This window comes from Fulvia fulva, chromosome 8 (assembly GCF_020509005.1).
Source record: "Fulvia fulva chromosome 8, complete sequence".
In the NCBI taxonomy this organism is placed as follows: domain Eukaryota; kingdom Fungi; phylum Ascomycota; class Dothideomycetes; order Mycosphaerellales; family Mycosphaerellaceae; genus Fulvia; species Fulvia fulva.
The window spans coordinates 585,673-603,641 of record NC_063019.1 but is presented as its reverse complement, the minus strand read 5'-3'; the positions used below and the strand labels follow the sequence as shown (position 1 = coordinate 603,641).

General features: G+C 51.1%; 8 protein-coding genes across 8 annotated transcripts; 4 read left to right on the top strand and 4 right to left on the bottom strand.

The window, feature by feature from the left end:
- Positions 1–4,210: 4,210 nt before the first annotated feature.
- CLAFUR5_10926 (uncharacterized protein) lies at positions 4,211–4,502 on the top strand (the record flags this gene model as incomplete). Its single annotated transcript, XM_047910074.1, has 2 exons — positions 4,211–4,314; positions 4,451–4,502. 2 exons carry the CDS (start codon positions 4,211–4,213, stop codon positions 4,500–4,502), a joined length of 156 nt encoding a protein of 51 aa, XP_047765647.1.
- Positions 4,503–4,840: 338 nt separating this feature from the next.
- On the top strand, positions 4,841–7,557 carry CLAFUR5_10925 (uncharacterized protein; the record flags this gene model as incomplete). The annotated part of the gene is made up of 5 exons (XM_047910073.1): positions 4,841–4,862; positions 4,973–5,876; positions 5,952–6,460; positions 6,552–7,185; positions 7,236–7,557. The coding sequence occupies 5 exons, from the start codon at positions 4,841–4,843 to the stop codon at positions 7,555–7,557; spliced, it is 2,391 nt and encodes a 796-aa protein (XP_047765646.1).
- A 796-nt stretch (positions 7,558–8,353) lies between these two features.
- On the top strand, positions 8,354–9,206 carry CLAFUR5_10924 (uncharacterized protein; the record flags this gene model as incomplete). Its single annotated transcript, XM_047910072.1, has 2 exons — positions 8,354–8,365; positions 8,421–9,206. The coding sequence occupies 2 exons, from the start codon at positions 8,354–8,356 to the stop codon at positions 9,204–9,206; spliced, it is 798 nt and encodes a 265-aa protein (XP_047765645.1).
- A 279-nt stretch (positions 9,207–9,485) lies between these two features.
- CLAFUR5_10923 (Ras-related protein Rab-6B) lies at positions 9,486–10,212 on the bottom strand (the record flags this gene model as incomplete). Its single annotated transcript, XM_047910071.1, has 3 exons — positions 9,486–9,544; positions 9,596–10,087; positions 10,140–10,212. The coding sequence occupies 3 exons, from the start codon at positions 10,210–10,212 to the stop codon at positions 9,486–9,488; spliced, it is 624 nt and encodes a 207-aa protein (XP_047765644.1).
- Positions 10,213–10,635: 423 nt separating this feature from the next.
- CLAFUR5_10922 (Ribosome biogenesis protein NOP53) lies at positions 10,636–11,946 on the top strand (the record flags this gene model as incomplete). Its single annotated transcript, XM_047910070.1, has 1 exon — positions 10,636–11,946. The coding sequence occupies one exon, from the start codon at positions 10,636–10,638 to the stop codon at positions 11,944–11,946; it is 1,311 nt and encodes a 436-aa protein (XP_047765643.1).
- Positions 11,947–12,335: 389 nt separating this feature from the next.
- CLAFUR5_10921 (uncharacterized protein) lies at positions 12,336–13,043 on the bottom strand (the record flags this gene model as incomplete). Its single annotated transcript, XM_047910069.1, has 1 exon — positions 12,336–13,043. One exon carries the CDS (start codon positions 13,041–13,043, stop codon positions 12,336–12,338), a length of 708 nt encoding a protein of 235 aa, XP_047765642.1.
- A 1,559-nt stretch (positions 13,044–14,602) lies between these two features.
- CLAFUR5_10920 (uncharacterized protein) lies at positions 14,603–14,974 on the bottom strand (the record flags this gene model as incomplete). The annotated part of the gene is made up of 1 exon (XM_047910068.1): positions 14,603–14,974. The coding sequence occupies one exon, from the start codon at positions 14,972–14,974 to the stop codon at positions 14,603–14,605; it is 372 nt and encodes a 123-aa protein (XP_047765641.1).
- A 570-nt stretch (positions 14,975–15,544) lies between these two features.
- Positions 15,545–16,913, bottom strand: CLAFUR5_10919 (uncharacterized protein; the record flags this gene model as incomplete). Its single annotated transcript, XM_047910067.1, has 7 exons — positions 15,545–15,582; positions 15,639–15,759; positions 15,810–16,151; positions 16,201–16,268; positions 16,315–16,557; positions 16,608–16,743; positions 16,797–16,913. 7 exons carry the CDS (start codon positions 16,911–16,913, stop codon positions 15,545–15,547), a joined length of 1,065 nt encoding a protein of 354 aa, XP_047765153.1.
- Between the last annotated feature and the right edge of the window lie 1,056 nt (positions 16,914–17,969).

Here is a 17,969-nt window from a genome sequence, read left to right as displayed (position 1 = left end):
CCTCGCGCCCGCTAACTAATCCGACTAGCGGCTTAGCGCCTATATATAACTCTTGCGCCCTCCGCGCCTCCCTTAGATAGAATATCTATTCGACTTATACCTTACCCGACTACGTACTTATACCTACTTATAATACTTATTAGCGGAGCAATCGAAAAGTTTAGGGCAAGACTTGTCGTAAGAGGGTTTTTATAGAAATTCGGTATGAACTTCGAAGAGACATTCGTACCTATAGTACGCTATAACACCCTAAGGGTCTTTATAGTAGTAGTTTACGAGCGGGATCTTAAGATATACTAGGTCGACATTAACGATACGTTTCCCTAAAGCTACCTAGCCGAAGATATCTATATAAAACCCCTACTAGAAGTCGAAACCCTACCGAATACGGTCCTTAAGGTACTCCGGAGTCTCTACGGCCTAAAGTAGGTAGCTAGAGACTAGAACAAGCTCTATATTGCTACGTTAGTTAAAATAGGATTCTACTAGTCCGAGGTAGACCTATATCTCCTAACTTATACTAAGAGAGACATTATACTACTTATCTATATAGACGATATACCTATTATAGTACTAAGGTTAGCCGATATCTAATAGTTTAAGAAGCAGTTCGCGTAACACTTTAAGATTAAGGATCTCGGGAACCGGAGAAACTACTAGGACTAAAGATTACTTACGATAGGCGTAACGGTACCCTAAAACTCGACTAGGGCTATTATATCCGTAAGGCCCTTACTAAAATAGACATAGTAAAAGAAAAGGCAAGCCTAATACTCTCGCTAATAGATAGTTACGATAATCTCCGTCCTATAGCCCCGAACGACAAGAGATATAGTAAGGATAACTACTAGAGCGACAATAGGACCTAGATATAGCTAATAACTATAACGAGACCGGACCTAGCCTTCCTACTCGGGAGAACTAGTACATATGTCGCGGATCTAATAAAGCGGTATATAAAAGTACTAAAGAAGGTCTCGAGATACCTAAGGTTGTTCCCCGACCTAGGGTTAATATTTAGACGTAGTAGCGGTGCCCTAACCGGATACTTAGACTCTAACTACGTAATAGATCGAGTAGACAGGGTCTCAATTCTAGGACATGTCTAGCTAGTATACGGTACGCCTATATCCTAGATAAGTAAGAAGCAAAAGTCTGTAGTAACCTCTACTAAAGAGGTAGAGTTTATAGCGATAAACGCCGCCGCGAAATAATCCTAGTTCCTAGCGGCTATTCTCTAAGAGATGAACTACCCGGGGCTAGTAGGAGACTACTCTTTCTAACTAATAGTCCTAGCCGATAAGAGTACCGTCGACGAACTGAGACTAGTACGCCTTATAGGGGATAACTAGGCGGCTCTAACCTTAGTTAAGAACGCCTATATCTACGAAAGATCTAAGTATATTAATATTACCTACAACTATATTAGGCACCTCTAGTAGTAGAGGAAGATCAAAGTAGAGTACTACTATACTAAGGAGATAGTAGCAGATAGTTTGACTAAACTACTAGCCGGTCCCTAGTTCTAGACCTTCGTATAATAGCTATAGCTAGTATAGTAGGAATAATCGTTCCTTACCTCACGACCTAAGTAGGAGTATTGTAAATATAGGTCAGTAGGCATGTCGTACGGTACTAAGACTGACTTAGTATATACTAAGCTAGTCGAGATAATAGTACGGTAATACTACCGAGATACCGTACAAATAGTAGGAGCGACTTAGAGGACCTAAAGTCGATTAGCTAGTTAGTACGAGACTATCGGAGGAACTACCGTTATAGGATAAGACATAGGTAAAACCGATAAGGCGTAGTGAAATAGAACTAGGACTAGAGCAATATCCCTCTATATAGGTATAAGAGACGTAGTCTCTATACCAATAGTAGAGACACCTTTAGTACTAAATACTATTCTACTATATACCTTTGTATACTATATTAGTCCTTCCTCCTTCCCTATTACGTGTCCTGACTTCCGTATATATATATACTATACCTGTTTAACAAATAGCCTATTATTATTAAAACTAAAGGCTATATACGCTAAGAATTAGATAACTAATTAGTGACCTATAGCCTCTTTAAGAGTACTACTTGTCTATTCTAGATAGACATATATAATATATACCCTGCTTTTGAAACAACCTATATAAGCCCGTATAATAACTTCCTATACTTCTAACGTAATATATATAAGCCTATTTAATAACTTTCTATACTTTTAACATAAAAACTACTCTCGATAGATATAATATCGTATTTACTTCGCCGACTATAGAAGAGGGGTAGGATAATTAGATCGGTAGGGTTAGGATATCGGTATATAAGGGGTCCGGATATAGTCGTCCGCTAGTATATATAGGCCGGTAATCTAAATAGGTATGACTCCCTACGTTAGTAATATCACGTTAGAAGTGTAGGAAGTTATTATACGGGCTTATATAGGGTGTTTCAAAAGCAGGTTGTGTATTGTATGTGTCTATCTAGAATAGACAAGTGTTGCTCTTGAAGGGGCTGCAGGTGACTGATTAGTCACCTGATTCTTGGCGTACGTGGCCTCAAGTTTTGATGATGGGATGTTGCCCATGTGCACGCTCGGATCGCGACAAGTAATCGTATATACCGCGCTATAGCACGAGTGTCGTAGTTGCGGTTACTTACTAACGACACACGTTAATTACCCGTAATAATGTGCCGGTTACTCGTTATCTATAAGCGGCCTACTTAGAAAGGTGTGGCCGAATCACCGGCGTAGACGGAGGGGGGTTAAATGTCGAAGAGTAGTAGAAAAGAGAAAGAGGACGCGAGGGCGGGCGGTCGCGAAGTTATACATACGCACACTGCACGGGCTGCGCCCGCTTCTAGACGCAGATGCGTCCGTTTCCTGAAGCGGAACACCCGCCGGGCAAACAACAGTCACCTGGTCAAGGTTCGTGATCGTAGTGACGGTCGTGCTTTCCACGTTGGTCGAGACGGTAGTTGGCACAGCATTGATGGTAGTCGTGAGTGAGAGATCAGCAAGGTACGCCGGCGTAAGTTTGGGAGCCCTGCACCTACACCTCAGCTGGCGTTATTGCCGTGCGAAGAAACGATTCGCAGTCTTTGCTGATGACGGAGACGACGACGGGCTGTAAGAGTTAGCTAAAGCTGGTCAATACGGACAGTGACATACGCACCACTTTGAGCAGTTGGCTGGGCAGAATTGGGCAGACATCGACAGCGGCTGTGCCTTGCAATATTGCCGATGCTGCAACAATTCCCCAGCAAGTCCGCACGCTGAATGTCGCGGGAAAAGAGACACCGATAGGAAGGAGAAAGACGGAGCGTCAAGTTGGACAACGAGACCGCAGAGGACCAAGTTATCATCTCCATGCGGCGACAGGTCTTCATGCATGGCACCAACGCCAAGAGGGCTTAGCATCGGAAGAGGATGACAAGCATAGACAAGCTCATTACATGTCAACCTTTTCGTACAGTCTTTTACAGCCAGCCACAATGCATGTTCGGGGAGTCGATAGGAAACAAGAGATTCGTGGCTGCCACGAGCGATCCAGACTCATGTTTAGACTTTTCACATCCGAATCCTTGGCGCACGTGTCACACTCCTACCACGTAGGGTCTTTCAAGTGGGCAAGTGGTGATGTGACACCACTGCTCGCTGTCGCACCCGATTCCCTGTACTCTCGAGATACAGTGGACCTTCCGAATGGTCGGGCTGCACACATGAAGGTGAAAATCGAACAGGCGATGCCTAGACGATACAGCTTCTTCTCTTCAAGCCGCGCTGAGGGTTTACGGCAGCCTCCAACTGGGCTCACCGATAAGCTAGAAACTTTCTTTGATGTCTGCATATGATCAAGACTCCAGGCCGGAGGACATGTGCCAAAGGCCCAGCAGCAGCCACGGCGACCATTCCGCGTTCCCAGAGCAGGGTGGACATGTCAGCATGAACACGGCGCCTCCTTTGCTCGGATTGAGTCTTGCCCAATATAGTACAAAGGTAGAACTCATATCAATGACATTATTCGCCTCCGATCACAACATCCATTGTCCTCGTTGTTGGAGGTGTCCCGATATCGATTGGCCGTCACGGCATGCTTGTTTCTTCGAGTCCTCAAACCTCACACAGCTTGCTCAAATTTTGGTAAATCCAAGACTGCATCGTTTGGCACGAGCAGTCTCGACATCAAGAATACAGCAAGATGTAACCATGAAGATCGTTGGCATGTACTCCGCTGAGCAAATTCGAGCTCTCAAGCAGGAGAACAGCAGGCTGCAGCAGCAAAATTCTGGGCTCGAAGCTGAACTCCAAAGGTACAGACAAAAGTATGGCCAAATCGATGGCACAAGATCAATTTCGACATTTTCAGAGGACCCGTCGCCGGCGGGGACATCGTTCTCCAAGGAGGCCAAGCGGGACGCCAATGGTAGGTTGTTGATGCTACCACAGGTCGCTCGAGCGAGCTAGCAAAGGCCACAGTAGCCTCTCGGTCCAGAAGTAAGAACGACCCGGAAACCTTCCTAGAAAGTCTGGACTGGTCCTCCACAACAGACGACGATGATGATGGCCACTGGTCGGACTTCGAACAAGTGGGAGCCACCAGCACATCTGAAGGAGACTCTGGCTATGATTAAGCGTAGCGACCGAGCGCTAGCCACACCGGAGTACGAGCTTGCGAGTACGTAGGTGAGGCGTCAGCGAGGGAGTGAAGCTCTATACCAGCCCTAAACTAGCCTTGGCGCCCGCTCTGATTGGTCAACTTTCAAATTTTAGGGTCACGTGACCTACCGCACTGTGCCTGTTGGCGAACTCGCCAACATATACTCGTCGCTAACGCCTATGTCGTCGTATAATAAGCACTGTACGTCGGGTAGCGGTAGCGTGGATCGCACGCTAATTTGCAGTCTAGAAGGGTTGGTAGAGAGCTCCACTCCGCTACGCTTACCTTTGGAGGTTCACAACCGCCAACAGCACATTTTTCAGGATACGACGATACACCCTGTACCTGTCCGCCCTGCACCGCCATCGTAGAGAAAGATGACAGCCTGGAGAGCCGCAGTCGGCTTCGCGACGACGATTTCTACACCGCCAACCCAGCAGGCAAAGTCTGTCTCCCGTCACAGACACAGCGCTACTATCTCCGCAAAGCCTACAGTCTCGCACAAGGCGCCCTCTGGCATGCGCTCCGAGACCACTGGCCGCGAGCACAACGGCAGTACTACCTCGAAGAGCCTGACCAAGTCCGCTTCGGGAACAGTGAGCTCGAGCACTGCTTTGGGAATAGTTATTGCCCCAGTCAGCAGAACGGAATGTGCGGACTGCCACCAGCGATCACACTTGCTACAATCTATAGTGTGATTGATTTGAGGAATGCTGTTTGCCATCCTACTCCAGGTGGTACGCAGCATATCGACCGGCTGATGCAGCGTGCACAAGATCTGACGGTGACGCTGCTCGATGAGACTCGTGCTATGCGAGTGCGGCGACTGCGTGATGATATTCAGAAGGATGCGACGCGAGGGCTCGATGACATTGCAGCGCTTGAACCGTTGAGCTGGCTGCCTGACACCACATCTTGGGCACTGCATCATCAGATCTACTTCCAGCAGATCCTGACTGACCTAAAGCGTGGCGACAACTCCTTTGGTCCGAGTTCAGTCAAGCATGACCCAGCTGCTGTTCGTGCAGCCAGATCATGGGGCATGCGTTGTTCATCACCCAGAGAGGACGATTCCAGATACGTGGCGGTCATGGCCAAGAAAGCGGCGTATGTGCGCGAGGCGTGTGAGGGGAGGCGTGCCAGTGTTTGTGCTATGCTGGGTGCTCGTGAGCAGGCTGACGATGTAGTGCCAGCGAAGCGCCCGCTGATGTGCTGGTGAGCTGCGGTATATCAGGTAGGATAGTTCGCGTTGCAATGTAAATTCATTCCCAACCACCATTGGTTTCCTAGGCTTACTCAAGCTCTCCGACACTATTTCAACCCATCAGGGCTTGTCACCGGCACTGAACTGCTAAAGATGCGCCTCGACACTCTATCAGCCACCTCCCTGCTGCTAGGCATAGGTCTCGCTGCTCCGCCCAGCGGTAACACAGGCGGAAGTTCGAATACACCTGGCGGTAACCTACCCTTGAGACCAGCCGCAGGCTCCAGTAAGGCTGCGTCCAACGCAAAGCAGATCAAGCTCGGCGACATATTTGACGTCCTCGTCGACAATAGTAGAGACTCGTGCGCGAAGTATTATGATCCCAAAGCGGAGCCAGGCAAGTCAGAGAAGCACCTGAATCAATACTGGGACCAGGTGTACACCTTCACTACCTCAGCCGAAGCGGCTGTCGAAGACAAGTACACGTCGAATGCGGAGAAGCGGAAGCTGATGCAGCTGTACTTTGGGATCGAGATGAGCGAGAAGGGCGTGGCGACTAAAGGTATCGAAAGCTTGGCATTCGGGAAAGTGCAAGGTAAATTCAGACTCGATCCATCGTCCCAGCGGCGCTGACTCCCGGCAGATTGGCATCAGAAGATGATGACCTATATCACGACTCCTCAAAGGTGACAAGAAACCGCGCCTCGCCTGCGGCTCCAGCTTCCAGATCTTCCAAGAAAGCAACGACCCCATGAAAGACGAGAATGGCGAAGACACCAAGCCAAACATCTACCGCTTCATGCAAGATCAAGGCCTGCAATGGCACGACTACTGGGTTCACTGGGACAAGCTGGACAAGTCCTACAACGTCATGCCTCGCCGCGAGGACGAGAAAGAAGCGTGGGGCGGCGATCCTGATGCAGTCCCATATCCACCTGATCCAGATGACGAGACACTCTTCCACATTTGCAACCATCCAGAGGTATCTGCCCAGACTCTTGGAGCAGGCGATCCATTACCGACAAGCGCCTCTGAGTGGCAGAAGCGTACTCATCGCAAGCGCGGATTGGTGATCCTGTGCCCAGAAACCTTTCAGGCCATGCCGGATGCGGTCCCGCCGATCACGAAGCAGAAGCTGGATACTGGTGCTCATGCTGTAGGGACGGAGTTGGCGACCATGGGAACGAACGCCCTGGCGCTGTACCATGAGCTCTTCCACTTGGTCATGGAGGGTCAGGTCATCTCAGACAAAGCGCGGCTGACTGAAGACTTTCCACCTTATGGGGCGGATGTTGACCAAAACATGAGATTGCCAAAGGGGTAGGTCTATTCTCAGGTGCTCTTGATGTATCACCACTGACCTCTGCTAGATTTCCCGCCAAGAAAGACACCTTCATCAGCCAGCCCGGCTCCGCGCTTGGTCCGATACAGTGCGGCTACATAGCTCTCTTCGACAAGGCAGAGCCACGAGCCGCAAAGTTGGAGGACTACTTTTCCACTATGAGCCCAGAGCACTATGCGCGGTTCGGGCTGACGAGTGCCATGCATGACCATGACAAGATGGACTGGTCCAGTGGCGTCACGCAGAAGGCGGGCGGTCCATTTAAGGGAGTTTTCACCAGCAGGGACGACTACCGCAAGGACATATATGTCCCGATCAACACCTGCCAGCCACAGGATGATTCCGAATAAGCGGCACATGAGATCAGCTTTGCGTATGCGGACAGCGGGACAGACCGGTCGAATTAGGTCTTGCAGAATATTTGCTTGGCTCTGATTTCATGGTTTCTGCTCTGCATTATGTGTTCTGTTCCGGGTGGATGAAACCAGCGGTCTGGGAAGTCAATTGGTCTGGTATGCGAACCAACTCTCGATTTTGGACCGGTACTGGGCTTGAGCTCTATCTGGAGAACAAAGTGATGTTGAGGTCGTTTCTCAGGCCTGCTTGTCTGCTTTCTGTTTGTCACTTTTGCAGATTGTTTGGGGGACGGACAACCAAGACGGTCGGGAATGCTGAAAAGCCTAAGGGGACGTTCGGCAAAGGCTCTGTAATCTGTGGACTCGACATAGAGACTGGCAGTTTGGGCTTTCAATCAAAAGCAGAACCAGAACATCCACATATTGTGTAGATAGGCTGCGATGGTTTGGATATTGATGCTTTGCTGTTCAGTAGGATAGATCAGTAGCCAGATCGGTCCAGTAATGAAGGTTTTCTGCGATAGCCCTTGATCTCCTGATCTATCAGTTGCCAGACTTGCTGTATCAGCCACCAACAAGTCTCGGCTGTCGCTTCGAGTCCCATGTTCGTTGGACGATCAGCCTTCTCCCGGATTTCGCTCCAGTACCGTCAGAGAAGTTCTTTGGTACGCTGCCGACAGCCCACCTTCAGACGCACGCCTGTGTGAGCCTCTCATCATTTCAGTTGCTGGTTGCACACGGCGACTCGGTAGCCCGATCGAGCCTGGACGAATAACTCTTGCTCTATCCAATGATCCTATTGGTATGTCATGATTCCACAGCACCAGTTGTTGTCCCACTGTACCACACTCCAGCAGGCTTATATGACCGCTGGTACCGCCAGTCTCCCTTCAACCTCCAGTGCATTCCAAATCATGGTCTCAGCACCACCGACGACATTCTTCGACCTGCCGGCAGAGATACGGCCTCAGATATACGAGTATATCAACGTGCCTGTGAGCGGGCTGCGAGGTGGCTGTGGCTTCAATGGCGGCCGACGACTTCGAATCGACAACAGCACCATCAACAGCTATCCTCGCCAAAAGCTAGATCGAATTTCGAGGTTTGCCGAAGTCAATCGCCAGATTCGGAAAGAATTCCTACCGGTTTACCACAGCACGCGCCCCCTCCAGATCAGAGCCGGGCGGAAAAAAGCCGAGACAACCCGGCGCTGGCTGCGATTGTTTGGCGCGTCGAGGATCCCTTTGAGCCGGCAGATCACGGTGCAGTCCGTGCAGTGTTGCTGTACGGTTGAACAGCAGGATGGCGTTTGGCATGTGATGGCGTACCCACCGGAGGACGTGCGCTATCACTCGATTTTTGGAGCTCCATGGGAAGAGTTGCAAAAAGAGCACAAGGAGATCGAGGCCACGTCGACGGCCATGGCGACGGCCATCGTACATTGGTCCATGCGGAGATCGCCGGATCGTTCATTGTTCCTGACCAGAAAGGGCATCGAGGCTATCTTGGAGTACCTCTGGGAGAAAGCCCGGGACCATTTGTATGTTGCAAGCCACGGACTGACGTTGTGGTGTTTCGAGTCGCAGTACACCAAGATCGACTGGCCGGGATATGATGAAGGCACGCAGCGGTCGTACTGCTGAGCGTTGCGAGCACGGAAAGTGCGGCTGATTGAGAAATGGTTCATAGCTGCAGCACAAGGCTCTGGCTATGTCTAAACAGTACATACATTCGTGCCTGTCATCGCACCTGAGTGCTCCATGCAGCACATTCCTGCGCCTCCTACGCCTCGCTTCATGCTTTTAGCGTTGTCCGTCCACCGATGCCTCAACTCCTAGCTGGAGCTTGATGTCTGCTCCAATGCAGCGCACGGATGTACAAGGATATATGGTCCGTGACCTGTCTGCTCTTGCCTAGAATGACTAGCAGTTGCAGCCACCTTCGCTTTCTGGCTTTGGTGCGTTCACGTTTACATCGATTGCTATTATCATATCAGTCTTTCGTTTCGACCTCGTTCGGGATCGATACTCACTGTTGGCAACACCCTGCTGCCCCTCACCTTCCATGCCAGGCAGTGCCTGAGCAATCTTCTTGAAGAGGCCCTTGACATTATGCCCGACCTTAGCGCTGGTCTCCACGAACATGCATCCTAACCTTTTGCTCTCTTCCTCGCCCATCTGTGCTGTCACCTCTCTCTTCTCACTCAAATCTGTCTTGTTTCCCACGAGCACAATGATCACATCGTTCCCGCGCTCCCCTCTCACGTCATCCACCCATTTCCTTGTCTGCTCGAAGGACTTCTTCGACGTGATGTCGTATACTACTACCGCAACGCTACTGTCGCGGATATATGATGGGATCAAGGATCGGAACCGCTCTTGCCCCGCTGTGTCCCAGAGTTGTAGGCGCACTGTGCGGTCTTCGAGGTACATCGTTTTGCTGAGGAAGTCGATGCCGATCGTCGCTTGGTAGGTTGAGTCGAAGGAGTCGTACATGAATCGAGTGATTAGAGATGTCTTGCCGACTATACTATGGTGTAAGCAATGTATGCGCCAAACCCTAGCGACCTCACATACCTGACTGCTCGCCCAAGAAGACCAGCTTGAACTTCTTGAGCGGGTTTGTGTAAGAGCCGACATTCGTCGCCATTGTGACTACCGCCTAATGCGCTGGGGTGTTTCGGTGCTACTGTATGTAAGGCTTGTTGGTGATATGTGGGATATGGCTCGTGGCTTTTGTGCTTCGTATTCCGGATTCGGGTGTGGCGCTTTGGTCACAGATTTGTTTCTGTCGCTTGCTAATGCCGTACTGCAGACAGGTCTTGGTATCGAGGTAGCCTGGCGATATTCGGATGATGCTTGTCGTCGGTGAATACTGCGAGAAGACGGCACTTTCACTGCGCAATGCTCAGGAGGCTCATCCAGGCTCGTCCCACAGCGGCGGGCCACATGAAAGCGGATCCTTGCCGAGACCCGTATGCGGAGATAGCCGCTGTCTCCGATCTAAAGAATTTCTCCCAGCGGAAACGCTCTCAGCATATGTATCACAACCCAACCATTGCAACGAATCAACATGGCCGACAAAGTCAAGACAGCCCCGGCGACGCACTCGCAGCCTTCGCGAAAGGGAAAGAAGGCATGGCGCAAGAACGTCGATGTGAGCGAAGTGCAGGATGGATTGGAAAATGTTCGCGATGAAATCATCAAAGGCGGTGTTATATCAGAAAGGGCGGCCGATCAGCTGTTCGCAACAGACTTGGAGGGCGATGCGGAGATTGAGAAGACACACAAGCCAAAGAAGCTGCTGAAGGCAGACGACATCTTGGCACAACGAAGCGCTGTTCCTGCTCTGAGTCCTGGTCGTAAGAGGAAAGCCGAAGAAGTGCCAGTGACGACCGGCAAGAAGCAGAAGAATGGCAAGTACGTCTCACATAGGGAGCTGCAGCGGCTGCGAAACGTGGCAGATGGGGCAAACATTGGCATCAAGATCGACGACCAAGCTGTTCACGATGTCTGGGGAGCGCCTGTGGAAGATGAGACATACAAGAAGCTAGACTTTCTGGAGCCTCCCAAGCAAAAGCGCGAGCCGAAGACGCTGAAGCATGCGCCTGTACCTCTCACCACCAGCAAGAAGCCGCTTGCACACGTTCGCAAGCCTGAAAGTGGCAAGTCGTATATGCCTGACGTGCACGATTGGTCAGACCTCTTCCAGCGCGAGGGTGCTGCTGCAGTCGAAGCAGAGAAGGCAAGACTCGCTGCGGAAGCGGCACAAGCCGAGCGTGAACGCGTAGCTGCGGAGGAAGGAGCGAAGGTTGAAGCGGCAGAGAAAGAGGAGTACGCCACCGACTACGAAAGTGCATGGGAGAGCGAGTGGGAAGGCATCCAGAGCGAGGCAGAAAAGGAGAGTCATACACAGAAGCAGAAGAGCCGCAAAACACCTTCAGAGAGGAATAAGGTCAAGGCACGGAAAGAGCGAGAAGCACGAGAGAAGTGGGAGAAGAAGCAAAAGGAGAAAGACATACAAGAGAAGCGAATCAGGGAGATTGCGAGGGAAGTCTCAGCAAAGGACAAGCTGCGAAGACCAGGCACAGAATTGCAGAAGGTGGACTACTCATCTGACTCGGACGAGAATGATCACCAGGTCGAGCTGCAGAAGAGGAGATTCGGCAAGCTGCCTATACCAGAGGCACCAGTGGAGGTGACGCTACCAGATGATCTGACGGAGTCGCTGAGGAGACTGAAGCCAGAGGGCAACCTGCTTACTGACCGATACCGCAATCTCTTGATCAACGGCAAGCTAGAAGTGCGGAAGAAGGTTGGGCAGGTTAAGAAGAAGCAGACGTTCAGGACGGAGAAGTGGACGTATAAGGACTTTACGGTCTGATAGTCGATCATGATACATATCAGCGAAGAAAGTGCGGTGCCAGACGATGTCCCACGCGTCAGACTACCAGCTTTTCACGGGCGCTCGAGTTCACCTCACTATTGCTGGGCATATAATCGACCGCGTATAGTAGGCATGGCAGAGCTAAATGTTGCTGGCCATTCATGATGACCCCCGATGGATACCTGACGTTGACCTCACCATGATCATACGCAGCACCATGCACGGCTTCGAGAGAGGGACAGTGCGGGGTGAGGAGATGTTGAGCGAGGCCGAATTCGAGTCATTTGAATTCCAGGCTGTGAGAGAGCTGTTCTCATGGATAGATACTAGCGGGAAGACTTTGAGGTTGATCTTCATAGAGTTCCATCTTTGCATCGACTTTCTGTTTACTGCTCCCCTGTACACAGTCTCGCTTCCCTGCAAGCTGTATGTCTCGCGGACACAGACTCGAGCCACAAAATGGTGTGACTTGACATCGCCGACCTCGCCCATTGCATTGAAATGTCATACGCATGAGAGTCTGGCGTTATTGGCCACTGCGCTCGTCCATCAATCGAGATGCCATCACCTCCTCTGCCAAGAAGCCACAAGAATCTCCGCGAACCTGTCATAGTTGCACCAGCGCGCCTCTCCACCTCGGCCCAACCTCTCGGCAATATCAATACAGCACACGGTCTCTGCCATCTAATACCTTCCGTCTCGAGGCAACTGTCGATCTCCCTCATCGCATTGACCTTCTCTGTGAGGTAGCCAGAATCGGAAAGTGGCGTGTTGTTGCATGTCTTATCGATCTGGCAGGGGCAGTGGATCTTGGAGGTGATCTCGCGATGCTTGACTGGAAGCGACTTGAGCCAAGCCACAAGGATGATATTGGATGAGGATGAGTCGAAGTCGCCGATCAATTGGAAGGTCCTGGTGCCGTAGTGGAGATGCGCGACTTCTGTGCGTGTTGCGCGGTTGATACTGAGGCCAACTGGTGGGCGGTAGTCTCTGTTGATGTGAACTACACCACCGGTGTTGGGAAGGACAGTGTAGTCGAGAATCTGTTTGAAGAGCTCTGGCGGAAGAGCCTGGACTTGGCGGGTGAGCGACATGTTCGTATTGGTAGCCATGTCTAGAGTCGAGGAAGAGTGGTTGTAAGAGTGATGTAGAAGATCAGAAAGGAAGATACAAGTTGTAGTCTTCGATCACATGCTAGCGGCGGAAACTACGTCATCGCCAATCTTTTTCGCGGTGGTCAGCTGGACTCGAGCTTCGGTTCACCGGGTCTCCAAGCCTGGCTACTATTTAAGACTCGCCTCTTCACAACACTCAGCATGACCATCACCACCACGATGGAACGACTCGCAGCTCGAGTCCAAGCGCTCCCTGGCGAACTCTTCAACCAAATCCTCGAGTACACCACACTTTCCTGAGAGGACGATGAAGTTGACGTAGGCCGTGGCCCAATGTCACGTCCAACCGGGCTCCAGATCAACCGCGCCCTACGCGTTGCAGCTATGCAAGCATACTACAGCCACACCACTTTCCGCTTTAGCGACAAGGACATCTGTGTCGACTGGCCTCATTCAATGACCGCTGAGCAGCGCGGACTACTTCGACGAGTACACTATCTCTGGGGCCCGTGTGGAAACTGGTCTCTGCTCTCTGCAAGGTTCGCTCTGAGTCACGCGCTGTTCTTCTACTACCGCCAAGGGGTTCCACTCGACCGCGAAATACTCTTCATCCACGGGACTGCAGTCGAGCCGATCATTTGGTACACTCATAAGCAGTTGGATCAAAGTCTTGGAGCTGTCAAGCAACTACTTCAATCATGTCTTACATAGCTGACTTTATCTCAGCGAGAGTGGGTGGATCATGAGTCGTGTTCGAGCGTAGGGGGTGCACATCATGACATTACGTCCTGCTGGTGTCTTGAGAAATTGGGTTAGCTTGCCCTTGGACTTCGTAGAAAGCACTTATAGTCAGCAAAGCTTATGGCGTAGTGCTGGTCTTGCGTAGAGAGCTGGGAAGAAGGGAGCGCCGGCGGTCTGTGTCGCTATGCTATTACAGATTGCCCAGAGGATGAAACGCCATACATGATGCTCGTATCCCAGCCTATCATGCAGTCCCTTATGAGGTCTTTGCGAGCTCTTTCCTGCCTGTATGCAGACTCCTGCAACTTTTGGCTTCCTCCTTTGGCCGGCTGGCAGGCTTACTCCTGGCTGCATATATCGACCTCAAGCTCCTCCTTTCTGAGCATGACGTTTTATGGTGTCTTAAGCGTAACCTCTCGAGCGTCCTGCTCGGCCAGCGACGCCGAAGATGTTCTCACCGTGAAGGCCGTGGTCGTTGTCAGGTCTCTCGTCATGGCTCTGTGAAGTACAGTCAGCTCTGTCAGATATGTTCCTTTGGGTCATTAGTCAATACCTTCGTCTCGCTGCAGTAGCTCCCTGTAGTTGAGCCACTCAGTGACGGGCTCAGCCTTACCAGCAGGCACGTGTTCAAACTTGAGATACACTACATCCCGACCAATCCCGTAGGCATTTTCTTGCCATAGCTGGAGAAGTCGCGGTAGAAAGGTCTTCTGTCTCGATAGATAAGAAACCTGACTCGGGAGAGCCCAGTATATCTTTTCCAGGTGCCTGATGTGGTCGCGAGGGAGCGATTCGAGCTAAGCGCGACAGGGATCAGACATGAAGAATGTAGTGTTCTTGTAGTACGCATAGGCAGCAGCGGCCCGAATAGCGCGATTGATCTGCAGTCCGATCGGCAACTTGTAAGTCTGTTTCTTCATGTTGACTTCGTCCTCGAAGGACAAAGTTGTGTAGTCGAGGATACTGTTGTAGAGCTCCGGTGGCAGGTCTCGAATGCGTTGCGCAAGCTCATCTGATTTTGCTGCAGCGCACACAGTGGTTGCGCTCATGTTGGCGGTGCGTGTGTCGATTGCGTGCATGTTGGTGATGTCCGTGTTGGTGGTACCCGTGTTGATTAAGCTCATGTTGGTCAGGCTCGTCTCGGTGTTGCTCGTATTTCGGTTGTGCATGTCGATCGGTAGATGTGAGTGTAACAGAACGACCCAAGTGTAGCTGGCAGCGAAACAACGCGGTCACATGCAGTTGAAAGTGCGATCTGCAATCACGTCACTTTGCATGTAAGCATTGGCATGTGATGCTCTCCATCGTCCATGCACTGTGGAGTGATGCGCCTAGGGGCCATTCTCGGCAAATCTGCTGACAGCCGTTCCACCGTAATATCATTCTGTGGTATCTGATCCTTCCTGTCTTTGAAGCAGTAATCCCTATTGCAACGGCCGTCAAGGCCCTCATATAGGCGGCAACCGCGCTGTCTTGTCATGCGAACTCGTCATCGCATCATCCAAGGGTATAAAATTCTCCTCAGCACTATCCATCGTTCTTATCGTAATATTCTTATCCCACTTCCCTATCCCCAACCCATCTGATCTTGCTGTTCGATTCGATATGCCCGAGGATGTCGCCTTTGGTGGGCCAGAGCGCCCAGTACCGCCAGTCAAGTTGCGCATAACGTAAGGCATGAACTTGCGAAGGAGGTTTCGGATGCTGGGCATGCTCGCGCAGACGGTCGAGGTGTGCATCTAGACGGTGGACCAGTAGCCGACAGCCGTGTAGTCCCCTAGAGGTCGAGAATTGTCAGCGAGGAGTTTGTAGAAGTGACGGGTCTTGACTTACAGGTGAGGTTCTGTGAGTTGCCAAAGCGGACCAATACCTGCAGCCGGACGATACTGACGACTGTAACGGAGAAGCCAACGCTGAACATCAGCATCAGCCAGAACTTCTTGCGCTTGTTCAGCTATCGATATGTCAGCACTTGGCCATACAACACGTTCTGACATCGCGCACCTGAAGCTGCCACAAAGCAGGCAGTGGTAAGCTGAGTGTACAGACATCAAGCACCATATTGGCAGCGGCTGAAGCCCAGCCTTGAGCGTTGATGTCGCTGCAGCGTCCAGGCATCTGCGATGAATCTTTGTACATCCACCTCTCCCAAGCAAGATGTATTGGTACACACTGCCAGACCAATATCAGCACGAAGGCTATGGCATGCGCCACGTTGAGACCCATAACAACGTAACACGCCTGACGGAAGCGTAGATCCGGGAAGAAGCGCAGATATGTCCGCAGTAGGGAGATCTTGACAGCAGGGAGCGCTGCCAAGTAGACGTCCTCCGCCCAGTAGTATATCTAGGACGATCAGTGAACGTGTGGTGGTCAGATGGAATGTCGCACTCACCTTGAGCAATGTAGTGATGTCGTCGAACGGCACGCTCCAGACGTCAGTACCAAGGCCGTGCTCATTCACTACGTATTGTTAGCGATGTCTTCCGGTGCCAAAGGGTACACGTACATGGTATAGCAGAGTAGCTCGTTGCTATGGCGCAGCCGACAGCAAATGCCATCACAGCATCATCCCACCACAACGTATGGGACGAGCCCTGGTTGTTTGTGCATGGAGAGTTGATCTTGGACATTATTCGCAGTACAAACGCCAGGCAGGAGAACGTGAGGCCGACAATGACACTGCGCTGGTCAGGACCTCGCTTGTCACGAGCTGGCCGCTGGCATAGAGTCCCTGTTCTGTTCTTGGTGGCTGTTGAGCTATTAGCAGGATTTCGAGTCATCTGTACAGATCTTGCGTACTTAGCTGCTCCTTGATCTCACACGCCTCCAGGACGCAAGCTTGCACTTTTGCAGTGAGCTCTTTGTTGTGGCAGCTGCATGGTATATCGCCAACCTCGCAGGTCGAGTTGGCGATTCCTGAGAGCAGGCAAGACGACTATTCAGTAATTAGCTTTATGTCATACTGTATGGTTCTAGACATTGACATACACCACATTGCGGCATCGACTGAATGATACTCAGTGCTTCGTCCAGCGTTGTGTCCTGCGCTTCAGCTACAAAGATGAAGGCAATGATCACGAAGATCAGACTCCATAGCAGCTTCATGTCGGCCAACGATCACACAGTATATCTCCAGCGACTGGTAATTGGAATGTTGTATGACTCCTCAAGGCAAGAGCTGTAAACATCGAAGTGCAATCCGGTGCATGCTAGATTTAGTCTATAAGGCAATACACCACTGGGGTACAATGTCCACGTACCACCGGAGTCCGCCTGGGCGTTGACGAGGCTAGTGTAGCGAAGACTTGACGATGTTCGAACCATTTCACCTGTTGCGAGGATCTGAAGAGTCGGATCGTAGCCTCGACCTTCTCTCATCGGGGGTCTTTGCGCGACTTCGACCGCAAAGCTGGCCTCCAAGCGCTTGGTGCACGCGGTCCCGACAGCTTGAGCTTTTGCAGCAACGATTTTCGAACGCTGAATGGTGGCTAAGTTGCTCATGTAATGCACTAGTTTCAATGCAATACACGCGGAAGCAAGTCCGAGCCCCCGAATGCGTCGTTCGGAAGGCTGTCAACCAGGATCATGGGTAGGCGGCGCGTGTCTCCCCTTCCACGTCCCGAGTCAAAGGTCCTTGTCCAGCTTGTGCAATGCCTTAAGCCGCAAAGAGAACAACGTAGCGAATTAAATCGGCTCCAAGATGAAAGTGCCGGAAGATCATGAGCAGTGCTGAAATTAATTGCCGATCACGCAGAAGCACGGTCACAACAACCAGATCAGAAGAAGCAGTCGTTCCCGCAAATCTCTGCTATGGTCGAGGGGAGCTGGTTCTGTAAATCTAGGCGTGGGTCAATCCACATTGTCTGCGATGCTAGTAAGGCATTGCCCGTGTCTCTCTTTTTCGAGACATCACAAAGTAGTACTGCACTGAAGTATGATAGTTGGAGGTAGCCCGGATATCGCTGTGTGAGGTCGGAGGACGTAACTGTTGCATGCGGTGAAGAAAATATATGTCTCGGCTTTTGTTGCCGGGTGTGATAAGAAGTCGCGCGACATCTTGGACTCAAAAGTCATCGCAAAGGAACGCAAGGCTCTGATCCGTACGGCCGACTGCGTATACAGCACCTTGATCTGGTGAAAATCAAGCCGCACAACACAGCG